Raw genomic sequence first — 23,760 nt, 5'->3', positions numbered from 1 at the left:
TTGCTGAACTGACACATTGATAGCACAAGTAATGGGGCTGGCAAACTTGATCTTAAGTGGTAGACTGCAGCTTAGTCAGAACGGCTAATACAGGCTGATTTCTGAATTTATTCCACAAATATTTATTGAACACCGGTCTATGTGCCAGTAATGTGCTAGGCAAGGGAATACGAAGATAAGCAAAGCATCATGGTTCCTGATTTCATGGAACTTAAATTTGATAGGGAGAGTCATACTGTTCACGCTCAAGGTGGCTGTCCGCCTCCCTGATATGTACAGACAATAATAGCGTGTGGAATGTCATCAGTGGCAAACATTTCACAGATTTTTATTTTGTTTCTGTCTTCAACGTTTTTGACACTGTGCTAATAGTTATATTCAGTACATGAAAAGATACTACTGTGTTGAAAGCTTTGTAGGAAATTTTGACAGTATTTTTGAACAAAACATTTTTTTGAAAAAATACTTGTTAATTTATTCTGTTTTAATTTGCCAATGTCAATAAAAAGTTAAGAAAAAAAAATTGATAGGGAAGACCAATATTAACTAACTTACCAGCCACACAAATACATAATTACAGACTGTGATAAGTGCCCTGAAGCAAATTATAGGGTGCTGTGAGAACGTATAAGATGGGAAACTAGTTGGGATGAAAAGATGATGGTCAGATTTTAGAATTGTACACGCTTCCCTGAGGAAGGGGCTGAGATCGTAGGATGAGGAAACTAGATAAGCAGGTAAAATCGGAACGTTCTAGGGAGAAGCATGGTCAAAGGCCCTGAGATGGCAAAATGAGAATAGTAGCCTAAAATGAGGTTCATGAGGCATGCCAGGACAACGTGGTTTATGTTATGCATTTTAATCCAGTCAAAGTGCAATGGGAACATACTGAAGGGTTTAGGAAAGTGGAGGTGGGGAGAAGACCAGCATGATCAGATTTAAATTTTGAACAATCTGACTGCAGTGAGGAGAAATCACTGAAGCTACACAGGGTAAATATACTATAGTTGAGATAAGAGGTGATGGAAGCTTGAACAGGTGGTTGCACTGGACATGAAGAGAAGTAGATGGACTTGAGGTCTCCTCAGGCGATAAAATTGACAGTAGTTGGTGCTGGACTGGGAAAGGGTAGGTGGGGCGAGGGAGATAGAAACTCCAGATTTGAATATATTGTTCAGATAGAGCTATATCGGACACAGCTGGATTTTTAGATCGGACCAGAGGGAACATCTGGGAAGTTCTCCTGGTCCCTCCAAACTAAGTGGGGAAGGACCTCCCAAGCTCAATGTGGCAGAAGACGACATCTCAATTCATCTTGACCACAGATTCCTGGAGAAGCTCCCCTAAGGCATCCTGAGTGGCAGCCTCAGCCTTTGGATTACCTTAAGCTCTGTGAAGGAAGGGACCATATCCATTTTGTTCCTGACTGTAGGCCAGTGCTTAGCAGAAAGCCCAGCACATATGTCCACCAAAATATTATTGATAAAAATGTATTTCCCCAAGAGCACAGAGAATATGAGAAGTGATGGTGAGATGGAGAGACGTCTAGGAACCCACAGTTCAGACTCCTGGTGCCGTGACCTTCCCATGTCCCTCCCCCCGGGTCCCTCCCTCCCTCCCAGGTCTTGTGCTTTTGTTTTTGTTTTTTTTTTTTCCTTAATAAAACACAATATTTATTATAACCAGGCAGGGGTGGAAGGACAATTCGATTTTTAAATAAGACTACTTCATTTTAAAGGCCAAATAACTTAGTTTTCTCCATTTATGCATTCAGTATAAATATGAAGCTATTTTCTTAGTAGTTTTCTATTTACATTCATATCAAACATTAAATACAAGGCATATTCTTATCAATTTTATCTTTTTTGAATTTGTTACTCCAAATGCCCCCACCTTCTCATTTAGTTGAAAAAGCTTTAAAAGTTGCGTGGATGAATATATTTGGTTTCATTTTAAGTTGATATCATATTTGAGCGCATTCATTTAAGTACAGCATTTTTCTGGTTGGGTGAAACAGGGAGTTACCAATTGTAGCTACTTGGAGAAATGAGTAAGGAACTCAGGTCTAGGTGAAACAAAGGAAATAACACCATTAGGTAAGCCCAGCGACAGGGTGGAAAGTTCGGCAAAGGAGGTTCCTGCAGATTCTAAAGCCCTGGAGGCCCAGAAGGTCAGGCAGCAGCAGGCTAGATGTTTTTAAAGCAATGAAATGAAGCCAAGATCTAGGAATTCAAGGGGAGAAGGAGGAGCCCCAGCAAACGATGCGGATGAACTTCAGCTCCAAGGACAAGCCGAGTGACAGTCACCTAACCCATAGGTGGTTAGTTGCAACCAGAAGAAATCAGGAATCTATAGGTGGACTGTCTCTGGGGCTAGGACCAAGATGGAGATGAGTTCATAAGTAGGTAGTGATGATAGTTGAGATAACTTTGCCCGAGAATTTTTCTATCTGATTCTTGCTGTGATTTTCTTCATTTTCATGCAAAAAAGATGAGTGTATCTTCTCTCAAAATAATGAAATATATGTTCAGGTGGACCTGACACCATTGGAGATTTGATTTTTCAAAGTCATCAGTATGTTGCAAATGTGAAAGGAGGAAACTACATCATAGGCAGATGTTTCCTGAAAGATGAGTGTAAATGAATTGAATTACTGATATCTTCTAAGTGACATGGTTTCAAGCAGCAGACATTAAGTAGTTTCTTCACAATCAGTTCAGTGTGTGTGTGTGTGTACACACAAATATGCACACTAGATAATTTCTCCCGCTGTTTCACCCTACATTAATCTGCAACAAATGTTAAATTTTGACAGTTCAGGCTTTTCGTGTAAATATTCAGCCAACCTCTGTGAGTGATACTGGGCTGGGCGCTGGGGTTTGGGCAAGCATCCGTTTAGGTAGCTGTTTGTTTTGGATGGGGGGTGTGTCCAGAGTCAACCCAATTTAGAACCATGATATGAGCCAGGAGCAGACCTGCTCTCACTGTAACTGTAGGTGAAAGAGAGTCTTTGAATTTAGCTCTGTATTTTCATGGGGCTTCAGAGAACCCTCAAATATTGGATTTCCAACCATCTCAGATGTAATTGTATCAGACAGTCTATGTCTTGTTATATTTACAATAAACCGGAATAAACACACATGCTCTACATTTTTTCTTCTTTTGGAATGACTGGTTCCTCTGTTGTTACCATCTTTCCACAGAGAGCTGTATGGGCATTAATGTTCACAGTGGCCTTGAAGAAGCTGTCCGTCCTCTGTAGTTCCCTCTAGGATAGGCAGGCTTGTGTTGGAATCTCCCTACCTCTACTTTTACACTTGTTTCTTTTTTTCAGTCCTCCTATTCCTTTTCTCCTTTTCCTTCCCTCCTACTTGTAGTCTTACCTAGTATTTTTCTGCTGCCCCTTAGCTTATAGCAGTTCCATAATGCTTCATTACCCTTCCTTTTCTTGGCCCCATCAAAGCTCAAAGAACTGAGTTCTAATCCTTATTCTTAATCTTACTCTCAGCAAGATAACACACCTAATCCACTTATGAAAGTATTCTACTTATCTCTCAATGTTTTGGTAAGGGACAAATATTTAACATTCAGGAGTTACTTTTTTTTAAAAATTTATTTATTTATTTATTTATGGCTGTGTTGGGTCTTCGTTTCTGTCTGACGGCTTTCTCTAGTTGCTGAGAGCGGGGGCCACTCCTCATCTCGGTGCGCGGGCCTCTCACTATCGCGGCCTCTCTTGTTGCGGAGCACAGGCTCCAGACGCGCAGGCTCAGTAATTGTGGCTCGCGGGCCCAGTTGCTCCGCGGCATGTGGGATCTTCCCAGACCAGGGCTCGAACCCGTGTCCCCTGCATTGGCAGGCAGATTCTCAACCACTGCGCCACCAGGGAAGCCCCAGGAGTTACTTTTAAGTGCTGTGGACCAGAAGCATGGGGCAGGCAACGGGTGGAGATCATTTTGGATGGGAAAGCCTTCCCATTTTCCTTACATCGTACCAAGCAGGCAAAGCCTAAATGTTGGGCAGGTGTATACCTGCCCATCTTTTCAAATAAAGTTTGAGAAGGGACCCTGGGACATCATCACTGACGGTGGGATCTCTTCTTTTACCAAAAGAAGCATCATCTTAATGAGTCCAGGTTGGATTAGGTAAAGAATGAGATGGAGAAGGAGATGTGTCCTTGGAATCAGCCAATCTCATAGCCTGGGGCAGGCATTTGTGGTCAGCTGAGTCACACTGCCTTGGGATTAGCCAGCTCTACTTTCTGTTTCAACAATAAAAAGTCTTGCAAAACTGCTGGCATGTGAGACAGAGGAATCCAGAAAGTTTTGGCATCTTTTCCCGCAGCATAATGGGTTTTAGGGAAGAGACTTGTGAGAGCGTGGTCCATGCATTCCACCACCAGGGAAAGGTCCATGTTCACAAAGGATGTAGTGCCTTTCAGCTTGTCTAGACCTGTAAAAAGAGACAAAAGCACATTTGCTCTCTGGAAGAAGGGGAATAGGGGAGTGTGAGGCTAAGTTGCAAAGGGGAGGATGCAGTGAGGGAATTTATTTTGAATTTGCCATTATAACTGGGTCCCCTTGTGATGGGTTTCTATCTATTCCTCAGAAGAGGATGCAACAGTGATTTCTTTAGACCGCTGGCTCTCAAACTTGAGTGAGCAGCAGAATCTCCTAGAGGGCTTGTTAAAAACCAGGTCCCACCTCTAGTTTCTGACTCAGTGAGTGTGAAGTGGAGCCCAAGAATTTGCACTTCTATCAAGTTTCCAGGTGATGCTGATGGCGCTGGTCCACGGACCAAACTTTGAGAAGCGCTACTTTAAACCAATGTAGGAAAGATACTTCAGAAAGTCTCTGAGGCTTCTGAACCCAGGAAGTTAGTAGTTTGATTCCGAATTTGTTTTAAGGGAGTACTAAGTTTATAGGAAATGTGAGTGTGCACATGTGCTTGTGCCTGTGTGTGCGTACACTCATATAACATGTGCCTCTATAAGTCAGTGAATAAAGAGAGAATTCTCTCCCAAAGCCCTGACTCAGGAAGCTAAAGGTATCCTGGTTCTCAGGTAAATGAAGTGTTTGTGTAATGAGCTAAGGTACTTTTTAATTCTTTTTTAAATAAATTTATTTATTTATTTATTTTTGGCTGCATTGGGTCTTCGTTGCTGTGCATGGGCTTTCTCTATTTGCGGCGAGCGGGGGCTACTCTTTGTTGTGGTGCACGTGCTCTCATTGCGGCGGCTTCTCTTTTTTGTGGAGCATGGGCTCTAGGGTCGTGAGCTTCAGTAGTTGCAGCATGCGGGCTCAGTAGCTGTGGCACACGGGCTCAGTAGTTGTGGCTTGCAGCTCTAGAGCACAGCCTCGGTAGTTGTGGCTCACGGGCCTAGTTGCTCCGCGGCATGTGGGATCTTCCCAGGCCAGGGCTCAAGCCCATGTTCCCTGCACTGGCAGGCAGATTCTTAACCACTGCGCCACCAGGGAAGTCCCGAGCTAAGATACCTTTAAAGAGGCAGGTATTTTATCAAGGGAGTGGTGATGGCTTGGAGCATTCCTCCTAAGCTCTTAAAATATACCTTTAGTTGTGTCTTCTCAAGGGAAAATCTATTGTGTTAAATCTTTCTTTCTACTTCAGGGCCAGTAGCCAAAAGTTGTTCAAAGAGTCTAATTGAGGCTAGCTCGTAAGTCTTAGTCAATTTTAAACTCCTACTACTCCACCTTGCGAAATGAAGCAAGGTGAGCTTAAATTTGTGGTCTACTTTGGAACTATGAGTCTGGCTGATCTTGAGGTCCTGGCTCAGAAAACTCTAATGAGCACCCAGGACAAAATAGGGCTCTAAGCCTTTGGGAATTCTGAGAAAGGACACCTGACCCAGGGGCCAAGTCAAAAATAATTTTGAGATGGAAGTTGATGATATATTCACAGGCACTTAGAAAGTATCAACGTCAACATCAAACAGGGAAATCTCTTTTCAATGAGGGATTTTGTTTCCGAACTTACTTAGAACCTTCAGAGGCGGTACATGAGTGAGAAACAGAGCATTTAATGGCAGTGGTTGTAACCCTACACATAGTGACATATCAGCACTGGGAGGCTTGTCAAACCAGATGTTCTAGTTGACCTATATGTATCTCTGTGTGTGTGTGTGTGCATGTGTGTGTGTGTAGTGAGGTGGTTGGGGAAGTCAGTCAGTCTAAAAACCTCCCCAGGTGGGTCTGACTGGGCTCTTGGCTCCGCCTTGAAAACTCCTGGCCTTGAACCTTGCCACAGTTGGCTGTCTTACCAAGCCTGCTGATGAAGAGGTAAGATCACAGTTGGGGTTAGAGTGACACAAAATTAGGTGGGGCCCTGTTTGGCTCAAAGCAGGAGCTTAGTAAGTGTTCGAGGAATAGCAAGTAAACTAACAGGGCCAGGACGTTTGACGTGGAGGTGGGCCCCGGATACAGGAAGTTCCAGCAGTTCCTCAATGCCTCGTCCCTGTTGCAGTGCACGGCCCGAGAATAGATGGCGAAGTCAGGCTGTCTGTGTTTAGATCTAGCTCTTCCACTTACTAGCTGTGCCACTTTGGGCAAGTTACATCCCTGTGCCTCTGTTTCTATAAAATTCAGAGGGTTTGTTTGGGCATTTTGAATGAAAGAGTTTGTGTAAAGCACTTAGAATGGTGACAAGTACATAGTAAATGTTCACTATGTGTTAATCATTGTTATCTAATCTTTATGATTATTCCGACTCAGTCTGACTTATGTTACTTTTCCTTCCGTCTCCATCTCCCATGCATTCCTGCTCCAGAAGACTTCCACCCAAATAATTTCTTCCTGTTTAGGCCTTATTCAAACCTGACCTTTCCTATAAAGGCTTCTTAACCAGCAGTACTTTTTATCCTGTGCTGAATTTCTTGGCAATTAGAGAGCATACTATCTAGCACCCCTTCTGGGCTGTTGGGTTGTGTCTCAGAAGTAAAGGATCAAGTTTCTTGCATGTTGTACAGTCTCATTGTTCAGTCTCATCTGCTTACATTTTGTTGTCAACTAGATTGTAAGCTAGTTAAGGGTCAAAGTCTGAGTCTTTATATTTTGTAACCTCCATAAATCCTTGAACAATATTGAATGAGTGGTCGGTGATTACCAAAAAGAGGAGGTTTGGGTAGAGGTGAGGACCATGGGCTCCGGTCCAGGCACGGCCTGGGGGAGTTGTATAAACTTGGGTAGGACATTTCCCCTTTCCAAGCCTCTGCTCACTACTATAGTTCTTTTGAGGAATAAATGATATAATTTATAAGGCACTTAGTATAGAACTTGGCACTTAGTAAATGCTCCGTAAGTGTCTATAAACACTTGGAGGAGCAAGAGATGACACTGGAATTAATAAGGATCTCTGATCCATATTTGGGATCTCTATTGGTGTATTACCATGAGAACCTTATTTTTTCAATTATGTTTGAGTCTCCTTCAAGCTGTCTAGGACAATGAATACCAGAGGACCCTGGGTCCACCCAGAAACTCACTTTTTTCGATGTAGCCTTCTCCATATTGTTGTTTGATGTCTGGAGACAGATGCTTCCAAATGGTGAATCTTCTTTCGGTGGTCTTTACTGGATCTGACAAATCTGTTTTGAACAATCCTGGTTCAATGCATGCGACGTGCACGTCAAAAGCTTTCATGTCCCGCCTGTGAAAAGAGCCCATAGAAGATGTTTAATCCAGGCTTACTTGGAGAATGTTTGCTTATGAATCTTTTCCTGGAATCATGGAATGGGGTGCATGGGAAAGAGCATCTTGTTCTACCCTCTCAGTTTGCAGATGAGGAAACTGAAGTTCAGGGTGGTGAAGTGAGGGCTGGTTTAGTGGCAGAACAGGAAAGGGATCTGGGTAGACCCACCCCCAGTGCAGTGTTCCCCCAAAAGATATTGTCTCATTAAGTTGACAAGCATTTGGGTTAGGGACAAGGTTCTTCTCAGTACTCAAACTACCTGATGGTGAAATCGACTAATGGCTGGCCTGGATGGTCAAGTTTACCTCTCCTCCAGGAATGTGAGGAGATTACAGCACAAATGAGGGGTGCTGAGGGATACAATATGACAATCCCTGACCTGAATAACCTGCTCCCTGTGCTGCTTGGCAAGCTCTTTCATCATGTCGCCTTGGAAAACCAATAGTCTACTGGTTTACTGGGAGACATGGTTTTAAGGGAATATGGTGCCCCTTTCTTTAAAGCAAACCAAAGAATTACAAACGGTTTATGAATAATCGTTCCCTAAATTTAATTTCTATTTCTACCAGGAATATATAAGGAAGTAGTTATTCATTTTACAGAAGTCTTCACCATAACATTTTTCAAAGAACTCTGCCAGTGAACTTAAAATGTGGTTTATCTTAGGTTCTGCTTTCTAGAAACATACCTATTGTTTAATTTGAAGTATATTTTACTAAAAATGCAAATTAGCTTGACCTTGAAAGATTTTGAAATGTATATTGCTTGCATTAAAATTTAAAAGATTATTTTCCAACTTAATTGTATTTTTCTCACCTATCTTCTGATCCCCTTTGGATTTTGGAACTTAGCAGTGCCAAGGGGGTATTTGGGAAGCCTTGTCTCTCCACGTGCTCACGAAAATAACATATAATCTAGGGACAAATGACTTTAAGCCCACAACTAAGCTTACCAGGTAAGTAAAACCAGTATGAAGCCAGTATGCTTGCTGGGCAAATATAGCTTTAAAGAGCCCCAGCCTTCTTCCAATTGGACTGCTGCTCCTAATCCTCTTATAATATAGAAATTCTGTAGCTGCCACTGGAGTGTGGCCTGAATACACAGTAGCATCTCTAATACCAGCTCCAAGCCTTAGAAAGAAATAAACACCCTTATTGGTTAATTTCAAGCATGGTATAGTTACATTGTAATCCTACAAGCCCATCAGTTGAAATCTCTTTTTAAAAGTGAGTAAATCCCTAAGTATACTAAAATTTTATTAGGATACTGTTGCTGAAATCACGGAACTAAAGGGCAACCAAAGAGACTAATGGAGGTTCCCCATGACCTTGCTAATCAAAGTGCGATCCCTGAATCATGGGCAGTACTTGGGTACTTCTTAGAAATGCAGAAACTCAGGACCCACCTGAGACCCACTGAATCAGAATCTGCATTTTGACAAAATCCTCTGGCAATTTACTGTTTGAGAAGTGTTGTTCTAATGCTATTTATTGTGTTTATTTCCTGGGAGAATCAAACCAGGCAACCAGATTAAATGGCAAAATGGAGCTGCTCTGTCTTTATTAGTCTCCATGGAATAATCTGACCTTTTACAGGTAAGCTAAGCCTAGATCCATGGCTTAGATTACAAACTCTAACATGTGCTTTCAACATATGCTGGTTGAATAAATAAATGTATAAATCGAAGAAAAGACTGTATCTAATTCGTCTTCTCTCTTCCCTAAGGCACACTTTGCTGGATACCCTCCTCTAGTCCCCTCCACCCTTCTTCCTGCACTACATTCTGGGATTTTGCCTTCTGTTGGGTACAGTCAGTCGGGAGTACTGGTGGCAGATCAGAGGGAGCGATGAGAAGAGGTTGAGCTAGTTATTCCTCCTGCGGTGTGGACACTGGTTGGTTTCATCCCTCACCTGAAGGTGATAACCTCTATGTATCCAGGTTCTGGAGACAGCCCTGTCTCCTTGTCCCTTCAGTCCTGTGGACAGATATACCCCTGGTGGCATTAACTCCTAGAAACTACACTGCCTTTTGAGATTTCCCTACACGGCTCCCATGTCTGCAAACAGTCCTTTCAGTAAATCTGCTCCATTGACCCGATTTTAATGTGCCTCCATTTCCCGTGAGAACCCTAACTGATACAACCATTTGCAGTTTGGAGGCTTTGAACTGACAGTCACAGGTTCTGCTTTCAGGTAAGATGCATTAAGCACACACACTCCTGTCTCTCCCATTGAAAGCAGCTACAATACCTGGACAGAATGCATGGAGCAGCTATTTAAAAACTCTAAAAAACAAATGTTAGGGGCTTCCCTGGTGGCGCAGTGGTTGAGAATCTGCCTGATGATGCAGGGGACACGGGTTCGAGCCCTGGTCTGGGAAGATCCCACATGCCGCGGAGCGGCTGGGCCCGTGAGCCACAACTACTGAGCCTGCGCGTCTGGAGCCTGTGCCCCGCAACGGGAGGGGCCGCGATAGTGAAAAGGCTCGCGCACCGCGATGAAGAGCGGTCCCCGCACCGCGATGAAGAGTGGCCCCCACTTGCCGTAACTAGAGAAAGCCCTCGCACGAACCGAAGACCCAACACAGCCAAAAATGAATAAATAAATAAATAAAGTAGCTATTAAAACAAATAAAAAAAAAAAAACAAAAAAAACAAATGTTAGTAGGCAAAGTAGGGAAGAAGAGTAGATTTTGAAATACCACTGAACCAAACGTGGGTTTCCTATATTTCCGCTGCTCTAGATCCCTGGTCTGGACTCAAATCAACCTCAAAACTCAGAAGTAGAAGGAAAGAATTCCAGGAGAGACCCAATTCATAAACAGAGAGAACTCCAGGAGAAGCCCATTGTTCTGGCTTGAGGAGTTGGCGTTGGGGATCCTAATGCTCAGAGAGAGTGGGGAATCCTCTTCCTTCCTTCTTTCCTTCTTTCCTCCCTCCCTCGTTCTTCTTCTTTCCCTCCTTCCCTTCCATCCTTCCTCCCTCCCTCACTCTTTCTTCCTTTCTTTCTTTCCTCCTTCCTTCCTTTCATTCCTCTCTTCCTTCCTTCCCCTTCCTTCCTTCCTTCCTTCTTTCTTTCTTTCTTTCTTTCTTTCTTTCTCTGTCTTTCTGTCTTTCTGTCTTTCTTTCTCTTCCTTTCTGAAGAAAGGAAGAGGGAGGGAGGGAGAGAGAGAGAAAGAGAGAGAAAGAAAGAAAGCTTTCAGAAAAGAAAGAAAAGATAAAGAAGAACCAAATGAAAATTTTACCCTTGAAAAATACAATAATCAAAATAAAATATTTACTGGCTGGACTCATTAGTAAAATGGAGAAGATGAAGGAAAAGCAATGAATTTGAAGACAGACCATTAGAAATTACCTAATCTGAACAGCAAAGAGAAAAATAATTGAAAAAGTGAACAGAAACATAGGGATCTGTGGGACAAAACCAGAAGGTCTAACATTTGTGTTAGAATCCTAGGAGGAGGAATAGTGGATTGTAGGAAAAAAAAAAAGTTTGGAGAAACAATGGCTGAAAACTCCCCAAATCTGTCAAAAGGTATAAACCTAGAGATTCAAGAAACCCAGTGAACCTCAGACATCATAAACCCAAAGAAATTCATGTCTGCGCACACTGAGTTGGGGGACTTTGTTTTGTTAAATTGGTCATCTTATGGTTTTATGCTCTGGGATTCTCTGATAGCACACAGCAAAAAGATGTGGTCAATGCTTTCTGGTGGTAGCAGAATCTTCACCTCTGATTAGCAAGCTCCTACTCTGAGTTTCGTTTGGAAATGGAAGCATCAGAGGAAAGCTTTCTTTCTTGTCCTTGGGGTGGGGGTGGGGAGGTTACCATCCATTCAGATATAGTGTGTGAGGTTTGAGTCCAGAACTTGCAACAAGAGGAAATAAAATGCTGCATAGCTGAGTCATTATTTACCAGATAATTTTCTACTGAGGGTTTAAATAAAATGCTACTGTTGTGTCTGCAGCTGTTGGTAACACCAACAGAGAGACCTGATTTAGCTTCTCTCTGTGATTCCCTGTTAAATAAGCTGATCTGTTGAATATAAATTTGCCACCACTATCCACATCATGCACTAATGCAAAAAGGAGAAAAGACTTTGGCAGAATTATGTTCAAATCTCAATTCAAGGGTGACCTTGGGCAAGTCACTTCATCTCTCTTAGTTGCAGTGGTATCATCTATAAATTGGGAATAGCATAAAGCACCAAATATAGTGTCTGGTACATAATAAATGTTCAGTGAATGTTAGCACCTATTATTTTCTAATATGCCCAACTTTGCTTTACCTTAAGCTGTCATTGAAGGCTTCTACTGCATATTTGGATGGAGCGTAGCCCCCTCCACTGAATGCAATCCGACCCCCAATGCTGGAGACGTTGATAACCCTCCCTCGAGCTTTTTTGACCAAGGGAAGCATGTTTAACGTGACACTGATGAGTCCAAACAGGTTCACTTCAATAGGTTCTCTGTAGTCCTCCACTGTCAGCCAGTCGGTGGGCGCCAGCACGCCGAGAACGCCAGCGTTGTTGATCAGACCCCAGAGGCCTAGAACAGAGAGGAAGGGAAGGAGGTGTGGTAGAAGGTGGCATCATATGGGCATCCTTGATGGAAATACAGCCCTTGCTTTACCTGATGGTGCCACTTCCTCCTTCTAGACCTACTCCTTCCTGCTTTGAAATACTTTGCAGTCTTGGGAAGTGAGAGCACAGAGGGTGGGAGGCTAAACTGAAATGGCTGAAGTTCTGTGACTGGAAGCCAGTCTCACAATTCTTCTGTTTCTGCTTCTGAATGTCAAACACTGATACTGTCTGAGTGAGACTTTTTGCTTTTTAATCTCAGATGTGAGTAAATTGGTCTATTTTTCCTACCGTGCTAGATGGCAAAGCCAGAGAATATTTATAAACAGTTCTTTATAGACAAAGAACAACATTGATCTATTTCACAGATATTTTTGGTGAAAATCCAGTCACTCACTTGGCTTATTTTATGGTGGGGAACATTTAACGTTGTTAAGGGTGTTTGGAATTCAAGCATTACAAAATAACTGGAGGCTCATCAAACCATTGTTTTTGAAAGTTGCAGAGTCTCAGCTGTATGATGAAGATGTGATAGAGAAAAATCACATACATTTGTTTTTTCCTTTGTGGACTCAGATATCTTCATTCATGAGAATATTTCAAACTTGATCCAAGCCAATAAAAGTATTCTAGTTCAGAATGCTGCCATCTTTGCAGAATCTAAGGCAGAATGAGGTCCAGTGACACACTACTCTATCATGACTATCTAAGGCACCTTTGCTCAGATCCTCAGACCATTTTCTTCCTTTCCCAGTGAAAATGTGTGAGCTCTGGAACCATTTTGTAGTGAGAAGTGGGTCCCAATCCAGATGACAATTTGGAGATTGCCCCCATGATCTCCTGTAGCTTTTAGCCCCAAGTGCTTTGCTGTGCAGGGGGCTAGAGTAGCACTTCACAGGAAAAGACCAGGAAAAGTCAATACCTCCATCTCAGTTCTAAATTCATCCACTGGGACTTAGGATCACGTGGGCTGTGTCTCTCATGCACGTAGAGAGCTTGCAACTTAGAACTACTCAGGGGTTATTCTAAAATTTCTCCAATCTTCTCCAGTACACAGCTGGTATTTAGGAAACATTTTTTTGGAGAAACTATTTAAAATCAGAACACATTTTATTTAGCTTTGGTAACTTCTCAACACTCCCTCCATTCTTTCCATCCCCACATCACTCACCTTTCTTCCCCGCTTGGTTTTTCACCCACTGGGCTGTCCTCTTGACACTTTCTGGGTCAGTTACATCCAGAAGCACAGTATGAAGCCTCTCTGAGGTTTCTTCCTTTAAAGCTGTTGATCCTGATTCAGTCAGACAGGCAGCAATTACACGAAATCCTTTTTTATCAAAAGTTCTGGCTGCCAAGTTTCCAAAGCCAGTGTCACACCCAGTGATGAAAATGTACTTATCAGTGATGTCTGTGATCTTTAGCTGTCCTTTATAATTCCATAGAAAACCACAAAAGATCAGGAGGGCTAACACCCAAAAGAGCATTTTCCCCCTGTGTATGACAGAGCCACTTCTTTCTTGAACAGTAAAAGAAGATAGCGTCCTGAGTGTTCAAAATTGGAAAGAAAATTCAAATTAGAACCATTAAGGCATTATAACCCAGGAGTGATGAACTTAAGATATCTTAATGCATTTGAGTGGATAAATAGATAGTTAAAAATACAATAACACTTATTTGTCTGGGAAGATGGCCATTTAAGTGCTAAAACACTCCTCTAAAGTAATGCAAAAACTAACCAAGTAGTAGAAAGAGTAATAGCAAAGTTGACACAGGTCATTGGGTTGATAAGCCATTTATTTCCTGCACATATATACAAATATTTCTTTCCTTAATAAGGAATACAAGCATACATACAGATAGAATGGTACACACACACACTCATGTGCACACATACACACAATTTTATTTCTATTGCTTTACAAGGAACAGATTATTTCAGATAAAAAATAGTGTTACATATCTTCACTTATCATGGAAAATTTGGGCTCTGCTTTCATCTTTTTTTTCCTGCCAAAAGATCTATAGCTAAAGAAAGAAAAAAAAAGTAAAAGAATTATTAACTGATAAACATGTCAGAGGTAAATGGTAGGTTTGTGCAAACTAGTTGATTCTTGTGATATAGCTGTGACTATTTCTAAAGCAGTCAGGTTTTTAGACTATCGTGGTGTAAAAATTTGGTATAGTTTCTCCAAATCTTCCCTCTGTAGGAGTTATTCATTTGTTGCAAATCATGTCCATGTAGCAGGATTTCCCTTTCTCAAATATATAAATACATTAAAAATATATAATTTTGAGGGGTGGGGTGGTGTAACCAACTCTTGCAAAATTTCATATTTAGACATTTTAAGGCAATTTCATGTTTATACACTCAATTAGGATAGTGTTTTGTTCAAGTCCTGGTCTTGATAAATAATTGTCGAATAACTAAACGTTGACTATATTCCCTGAATGGATTCTGTAGCCTTTACTGCAATCTGAACTCCCAAGAGAATTATGTGAAAAATGCAAATACTCATGGGGTTTAATATGCCCTAGAGCGGAGAGTGGAAATTTTCTGTGTTGTGTTTGGCCGATGGCAGGCATAAGGTGAGCAATAGTAAAACAATGGCTTACATTTACGAAGCATTATGCACTGCACTTTTACATGTAGGTCTCATTTGATCCTCTTAACAGCCTTCTCGGTTAGAGAGGGCACATTACCTGCCTCATTTTATAGGAGAATTAATATGCCAGTTAATATGTGTAAAAGGAATGATGAAATTAGCAAATCATCATTTGGCAACTGACATAGTGACAATTGTTCCAGGCAATTTTACACTAGTGGGTGAAATTCTGATGAGAAACAATAACCATAGACTCTCAAAGAATCTCTGCATAAGATTTGTACTAATTAAAAAGAGAGCAATAGTAATTTCACAGTGGAGAAATCTGACAGATACCGCTTTAACCAAGTGATAAAAATGAACACTACTAGTTATGGGACACACCAACATCAGGTCCCTCCTGGTATAGCCACTGAGAAGGACACAGCAGCACTTCTGTGCATAACTGAAAGCTAATCATGCATAAGGCACATCTTTCAATTCTACGCAATGTATGGCCTGTACTCTTCAAAAATGTCAAAGGCATGAATGAAGGAAAAGAAGGACTGAAGACTGTTCCTGATTAATGGAGACTAAATAGAAGTGACAACCCCATGCAACTTGTGATCCTGCACCAGAAAATCATTTTTTTCTTTTGTCAAAAAGAACGTTTTCAGGTTGACAAGTGAAATTTGAGTAAGCTCTGTAGATCTGATAAATAATACTGCATGAATATCAATTTCTCAATTTTGATAATTTACTATGATCATGTAGAAAATGTCCTGCTGTTTAGGAAATACACACAGAAGTATTTAAAGATTAAGTAGTACCATGTCTTCAACTTACTCTCAGTTTAGGAAATAATAAGAATATGTATATAAACAAATATATTAAGAACACATATGTTCTCTAACGAGAGAATAAGAGTGTAAATGTGGTACAATGTCAATATCTGGGGATTCTGGGTTGTACTATTCTTTCAACTTTTCCATAAGTTTGAAATTAATTCAAAACAAAAAAGTTAAAAATTTGGCAAAGGAAAAGAAAACTTTTTTTTTTTTTTCTGAGAAAAGTGTTCGACGGCTTTGAGTTCCATGCACAGAATAGGTAAGAACTATTTCGTACCCAGGACTTCAAAATCTAGTGACCTTGGACACTGAGTTTTCTACGTTCTACTCTTTGGCGAGTTCACCTTCATAACCACTGGAGAAAAACAAAAACTCAAACCAAAGCAGTCAGACTCGCTCTTCTCTCCTCATCTTCTCTACCCCCCACTCAACCTCCTCCTTCCCTAGCCAAACCAATTCTTCCTTGATAACAAGCAAACAGAGAGGAGGTTTAGTTGTTAGGGATGGGCTCACGTTCAAATGTGTTGTCCTCACTAGTTACCCCTCTGCGCTGAGGGTCATTTCAGACGCTGGTGTCCCAGCCTGCAGCCCGAATCTGAGGACAGCAAACCTTGACCTAGAGTTTTGCAAAGCCTGTCCTTTCCCCAAGGATTATCATCCAAAAATACTGGTCTTTTTCAGTTCCTAAGGTTCACGTTCCTCTAGGTCATTGGACCAAGTCAGCCACAAACCAACACATACCTTTGTCCTCTAATAGTATTTTAGCCAAGATGCCACCTCTGAGTAACAGCCTGGGTTGGTCAGAGTCGTTGGGAACATGACCTGTACACAGAAGCTGATTGATGGCAGGTTGGTTCATTGACCACCGAGAAGTAAATGAGTAACAGCAACTAATAGGTCTGCTTCAACCTTAGTCTGCCAGGTGTGGTCACCTCCACATAATTCTCTGGTGACAGCAATTCAGTGACTCAGGACACTGACTTTAGTTGCTTGGGTTGTTTGCTTATCTGTTGTGTTTTCCAATTTATCTCACACAAACTGCTTGGTAGGGGTACAAATCCCTTGGCAAGAAGCACCTAGGTCTGCAATAGTCCTTCTAGCACCCAGGGGCTGTGAGCCTCTTGACTCGTCAAGGACAAGAACCAAGTAAGAGAAAGCAGATCTGCAGCCCCTTCAGTGCAGTGCAAAAGGATGGGTGCAATTCTGAATATAAGTCCTCTGAACTGGTCATGGAAATTTTTGTTAAGCCAAGATAAAATTTGGAAAAGCAAGGACCAAGGTCACACACACACACACACACACACACACACACGCATGCACGCACGCGCACACACACACACACACACACACACACACACGACAATTAGAGCAGGGCTTAGGAGCCTAGGCCTCGGAATCAGGCCGGTAAAGTTTCAGTCTCAGTTCCTCTACCATCAGAAGGCCTTTGGGTAAATTACTTTTATTATCTTCACCTCCATTTTTCCATCTGTAATATGGAGATAATAACTTCTACCTTGAACAGTACTTGGTGAAATAAAGTGACTAGGCGTGCTACACAGGAAGAACCTTGTCGTATGGCAGGATCAATCACTTTCACTTTGTGAGGGGGCTGCTGTATGCATTGCCCATATCTTGGATCGGGTTCTCAACCTCAGTACTTCTGCAATTTTGAGTCAGATAATTCTTTGTTGTGGGTTTGTCCTGTGTATTACAGGATGTTTAGCAGCACCCCTGGCCTCTATCGTCTAGATGCCAGTAGATGCCCTCCCCAGTTGTGACAACCAAAAGTGTCTCCAGACATTGCCAGATGGCCCCTGGGGATAAAAGCACTCCCATTTGAGAACCACTGGTCTAGCACTGCCTTGTCTTGGGGGCGCAGAACTGTACAGCATCAGAACTACTTTTCTGGAAACTCAGTCGTTGGTTCCTCAGTAATGCCACACTGATAAGAGTTCATATTATTTTATGGTCTTACCAGAAAAGTTTTGTTATTTATAAATATTATTCATACCCTGCTGCTGTAAGCATCAATTTCTATGTTTTAAAAAAAATAATTGCCTTTTTGTCATCAGGAGGATAGGAGGCAGTGAACGAAGCCAAATTTATGTGTGATACAATTTGTGAATTTAGAAATTACCAAATGAGCACTCACAGCTTTTATGAGGCCTAAATTCTGGCTGAGCCTTTTGAGTTTGGACCTCTCGGGACTCCTCTGGGGCACCTTTCAGATGGGTGGCCTGCTGACTACAGAATTCAGAGGATGCTCCTAGAAAGCCATGGTCCTTGGGATTCCCAGTTGACCAAGTCAGGTAGAAACGATAATAACTCTATGATTTATTGAGTATTACCACATTTTAGGTGCTCTGCTAGGATCTAGGAATATTTTTCTCATTCAAACCTTACAGTAAAATTATCTGTATTTTATAGATGAGGAAACAAATTCAGAAATGCATGTTAATTGGCTCAAGATAGAATTGTGCTGTTCTGGGGATTGCTATGCAGGCCACTCAATCCCAGCACCCATGCTTTAATCCTCTGCTCCACTGCTACCTGGATTCCCACGCAACTCTGGGCTATGTGTACACTTCTCTACACCACCTGTGTGTTGTGTGATAGTTGGTATGAAGTAAGTAAATGTAGAAGGAAAGAAGGAGGAGAGGGAGAGAAGGAAGTTTCCACTTGAACACCAGGGTTCTGGTGATAATTGGGTTAGTCGTTGAGCCCTCTAAATCATCAGGGCATCATCAACATCATCATCATTATGATCGTCTTACAGTCACACTTCCAATTTAGGTAACTTTAAACATTTTTGAAAAGTGTTCAAATAAAATTGATCTCATTAAATTGTCAAAATAGGGGCTTCCCTGGTGGTGCAGTGGTTGAGAATCTGCCTGCCAATGCAGGGGACACGGGTTCGAGCCCTGGTCTGGGAAGATCCCACATGCCGGGGAGCAACTGGGCCCGTGAGCCACAACTACTGAGCCTGCGCGTCTGGAGCCTGTGCTCCGCAGCAAGAGAGGCCGCGATAGTGAGAGGCCCGCGCACCAAGATGAGGAGTGGCCCCCGCTTGCCGCAACTAGAGGAAGCCCTCGCACAGAAACGAAGACCCAACACAGCCAAAAATAAAGAAAGAAAGAAAGAAAGAAAGAAAGAAAGAAAGAAAGAAAAGATGACTACTATCTTTAAAAAAAAAATTGTCAAAATACTTCTGTGAGCCAAGTAGGGTAGATGTCATACATAAGGTCATTTGCCAGAGAGTGGCTAGATCTAAAATTTTGATCTCAATTCCTAAACTGTGTAAAAAGAGAAGTAGAAATAGAAAGAGATGAACACATTATCAGTCAACAGGAAAAATGAAAATACATTATCAGAATTCCACCATGCCACAAAGCCTCAAAAGGAACCAAGAAAGGAGAACTAATTTTCTCTTTCATCTGCATGTGAAGGGCTGAAGAGTAACTGCTTGGATGCAGCTATAGGAAAATATTGCAACTCGATTGCTGAGCTTGCCCACTTCTGCTTCTTTTAATTTTCTCTTTCTGGGTTTCTTTTCCTAGTAAAATATCTAAAATAAGATCCTTTGATTTCACTTCTCTTAGTCATCTTCCTCTGCCCTTTAAAAATAAAGGACAGTTTAAAAGAAACAAAACGGAAAATAATGTCCTAACGTTTCAATGTCATTGCAAGGTATACTTTTTATAACAAATGTAGAATTCTTTCCATACAACTTGGTTTTATTTCCACAGAACTTCACAAAAGACTTTGTTTTAGAAAGCAATACTGAGACTAGTCAATCACACTGATTGTTAAGGGATTTGTAGAATCTTTATTTTTTTTCAATTTGTTGCAATCATGGCCTGAGTTGAATCAACAACTAAGTTTTTATCAAAATACATCAAAGAGAGAACATTTAGCAATTGTTTTCTAAAATATTTTCTTTCGGAGGTTCTCTTGCACAAGCTTTCTTAGTGTTGACAGCAGTCTGACTGGACGTGTATGTCCTTTGTACGTTTAAATATTGTAAACCTGGTTAACTGACACCAAATTCCTTTTTATTTTTACCTTTTCATTGAATCAAGAAATTCTGTCACTATTTAACCTAACTGGCCTTTCTGAGATTTCTGTGGCACTTTTCTTTAAGAAAAATGACACTTGCGCCTAATGACACAAACTAATTCATATGACTAATGAATGATGTTTCTGTGAAAACAATGTTCAAGTTGGGTACCCAGAAATCTAAAAAAATTTTTTAAATGAAGCTCAGGGACCTTACCTGAAATAGCCTTACATTAGGCAACTAACGCTCCGTTGAGGGTCTGATTAAAATGATAATGATTATGATGTCCCTGGTAATATGGTTGAGATGGTATTCATCCTTGTAAGTTCCCTCACTCAGTGGGATGGAGAAGCTCCTCCACCAGTTATGTAGCCCTTGAATCCTGCTTCCTGCAGGAGGGAGGCGGCCCACAGTGCCCAGTGTGCCCTGTGGAGTGGGACATCGAGGGCTGTGCCTCTTTGCAGACTCATTCAGTCTCCTGGCAGAGGTGTGCCACCCCCCTCTTTTGTAGGGAAGACCTGATGAATTTACGTTTTGCATTCTTTCGTTCTAAGGCAAAAAGTATCTCTTTCCTTTGCTTCCTCTCAAAACTTTTAAATTATAATTGATAAAAACATCCATAATAATAAATTAATTAATTAATATTTCCAGTCCCTCCTAGGTTTATTATTTTGCCTGACAGTATGCTTCCTTGACAGTACTGGCAGCTTAAGAATTGTTGTTAAAGCCATGGTTACCTTATTTATGTTGCTGAATAAAAGTTGCTAATTGGAAGACATTGTATATTGTATTTTATTATAGCTTAGTTACAAAGCTTCAAGGAAAGCTTAGAATACAGAGAGAATGTTATGTAGGGATGCAGAAAGTGTGTTCAGATCTTCAGTATATTTCTTTCAGTCTCAGTTATCTTTGAGCAGAAGCAGTGTTTTTAAAGACAGTACCTTGAGAAAGTGACATGCCTTAAAAGGGTTTTAAAACCAATTCCCATTTTCTCCATTTGATATGTATGAGATAATCATTTTTTCCTTGCATTTAAATATTGAGCTTTGTCCTAAAAATTGGGCATACTTTTCGAATGTCTAAAGTACAACAAAGATGATACAACATTTAATTTGCATTTTATGCAGTATCTAGACAAGGATTTTTTTTTAGAGCACTTACTAAGCTAAATAAAACATAATCCTTACCCTGGAGCTAATAGTGTAGCAGGACATTTCAGAACTATTTGTACAACCCTGAATAGAATTTTAATTTAAAAGTGTGTTTTCTTTAAACTTTTCCCCCAGCTGCTAAAAGTCAACCCGCTGAGAGAGAGAGAGAGAGAGAGAGAGAGAGAGAGAGAGGGAGAGAGAGAGAGACACCACACTACCATTTGCATCATAAAGCCTTTAACAAGGGCTGTCCTTGAAGCCACTAAACTGACTTTCTCCCTTTCTCATTGTATGTTGGGAGTTTCAGGTAAAATCCCAACCTGAATCATAAAATGGAGAGTAAATATACGAAGTAGGTTTATTATTGTCATCCCAGTGTCCAGGAATCAAATGTGCGTTGAGGAATTTCGCTGCTTCCTTCTGGACTAGACAACATCTTTCTCACTCAGCTACCGTGTGTGTGTATATTTGCCTAAATTGACATCTGAAAATATTGGTAAAGCAGGTAGACAAACAGACCTGACCTGCAGTTGGTAGCAAATCTGTTGTTCCAATCAGAAACTCAGCTAAGATTCCCACTCCTTTTGGAGCCTCTTCCCACTCCAGTTTGCAATTAATTATAAGATTCACAGATGGTGTCAAATAGGCACAGAGAGATGAACTAGATGTAAATGTAATTGTAACTCTAGGGTGCTAAAGAACATTCAAAGAGAAACCTGGGGAAGTTCAAGGCAAGGTCTCGAGGGACACTGAGATCATTTCTGTGGTGAGATGGACCCAGTGCCTGTTACAGCCTCCTAACATATATATATATTTTTATAGCAACCGTTGACTGCAGCATGAAAGACAACTTGATTCATTTTGTAAGACGAAACAGTTTGAAGACTGACATGAGAAATGAAGGAATAAATGACAGAACTCCATCATCGGTTACCTTAAGATGAACGGGGACACAGAAGCTGGTGTGGACTGCTTGTGATCTGCCCGATCTGCCCGCTGTGCTGGGGAAAGAAGGGTTGTGTCACCCTGACGTCGAAGATCCTCTTAAGGTGGAGGTGCCTGGGCTCCTGTCAGACTCAAAGTACTTAAATGTGTGACGAGTCCTCAGGTTCCCTCCTCGCTCTGTGAGTCACCCTCACTGTGACTCGGGGTGATGACTAAATCTCTCTTCTGCAGTTGAAAGAAGCCAAGAAGTTGTGGGTCGTGTGTTTCCAAAGGAATCAGCAGTATTTTTAGTAAATGAAAGGTAGTTACTTTTAGAAGGGACTTACAAATGATCAATAACACCACTTTCACTGTGAGTACTGAAATAATTAACATGGAGACATTCTGTAAATTGCCCAGTGCATTGTTTTAATTATTTAATTTTGGAATTATGATTATTGTTCATGATCTCTAGTTATTTTTTTCCTCCCTGTTAACACGCCTTTGCTGATTTAGTACTCCCTCCCTCTTAAGAGTGTAGGTAGGGGAAATCAGTCTCTGATTATTTGTTTTTACCACTTTTGTTGTTGTTGTTGTTATACATTGGAGAGCAAGGCGGTCAAAACATTTTAAGGAAACGAGAGGGTGGGCTTATTTATAAGTCTTAATTTGTGTTTTAAGGTATGACAAGGAGATATTATTGAAGTGATCTCTAGAACTGAGACCACTGGGAAGAGGAAAGGACGCCCCCTCCCTGCCCAGAGTTGGTCTGTTTTAGGGTCATCACAATTGACCTGGCATATCCTGGGATGCAACGGAAAGTACCGAGGCTGCAGGTGCTAATATATACACCAGCCCCACCCCTCCCCAAGCCTGTCACCTTCGCCCTAGGCACTCAAGCTGGTACAAACGCCACTGATTGTTTAGTTTCAGTCTCCTTATATACTGATTTATTGTTATACGTCTCAGATTTCCCAGGCTTCTGTGTCCCTTCTTTGAAAAACGCGGTTTCTTATGGTTGAGCTGAGGTGAGTGGATGAATGAGCATATCTGTCTAGGTAGAGTCTAGACAACTGCCATCACTCTTTAAATTACACAGGGATCTTTTTTTCTCCAAAAGAACAAAACACCAAAACTGAAATTTACTCAGGTAAAGATATAGTGTGTCCAAAATGTCCACATATAGTTTTTCCCCTTTGACATTTCACATGTCAGAGTAAGGCTTAAATAGAAATCTTCTTTGAGAGATAATACATTGACTTACATCCTCATGAAGACAGGTATAAATGTTTACTGTCTGACCCTTCCTGCAAGCAAGTTACTGTCACTGAGAGGTGGAGAGAGCCACAGACACCTGGGTGGTCATGGGGTAGAGATGGGAAAAGGGCCAAGAAAAGGCTGTAACATCAGTAGGTTTTGCTGACTCAGCAATCGTGTTTGGTGCCGTTTTAAAATTTTCCCAAATAGACTTTTTAAAAAATCAGATGTTTTGACTGATCTGCATGTTGAGAACCAGAATTCTTGCCATGTGTCTGGATCCCTCAATTCCAGTGGACCCAGTTTAGGAGTTCAGCTTCAGTAGCCCTGACACCAGGGTTGGAACACTTGCTTCCTTTGTCAAATGATCCCATCTAGGTGTTCAGTTAATGAAATCATTTGTCAGCAGCGCCTTATCTGGACTGTTAACATACCTGCATTCAAATTCAATTCTTAAGTGCTAAACTTTCTTTCATTCCCATTCCTTAATAAGGCAACATATGAAAGTGTTTCTTTGTTCAGAACTCTCCCTACATTAGACCTCTGGTCATCAAAGGTGATGTAAAAAATCCAGAATGAAATTGCCATTCCGTTTTCTTCCTAGTTCCCTTTTAAAACAGAGATTATATTGTGAATTTCATTCAAATGTAAATTTTGA

The 23,760-nt window shown here is 41.3% G+C and overlaps 1 protein-coding gene across 1 annotated transcript; it reads right to left on the bottom strand.

Moving 5' to 3' along the window:
* Positions 1-2,761: 2,761 nt before the first annotated feature.
* DHRS9 (dehydrogenase/reductase 9) lies at positions 2,762-22,058 on the bottom strand. The gene is made up of 5 exons (XM_057551809.1): positions 21,856-22,058; positions 13,455-13,825; positions 11,993-12,251; positions 7,499-7,662; positions 2,762-4,452 (listed from the first exon to the last, which is right to left on the bottom strand). The coding sequence occupies exons 2-5, from the start codon at positions 13,765-13,767 to the stop codon at positions 4,229-4,231; spliced, it is 960 nt and encodes a 319-aa protein (XP_057407792.1). The 5' UTR covers positions 13,768-13,825; positions 21,856-22,058; the 3' UTR covers positions 2,762-4,228.
* Between the last annotated feature and the right edge of the window lie 1,702 nt (positions 22,059-23,760).

This window comes from Balaenoptera acutorostrata, chromosome 8 (genome assembly GCF_949987535.1).
Source record: "Balaenoptera acutorostrata chromosome 8, mBalAcu1.1, whole genome shotgun sequence".
Classification (NCBI taxonomy): Eukaryota; Metazoa; Chordata; class Mammalia; order Artiodactyla; family Balaenopteridae; genus Balaenoptera; species Balaenoptera acutorostrata.
Note: the sequence above shows the minus strand (reverse complement) of the source record. Positions and strands in the feature narration are given on the sequence as shown.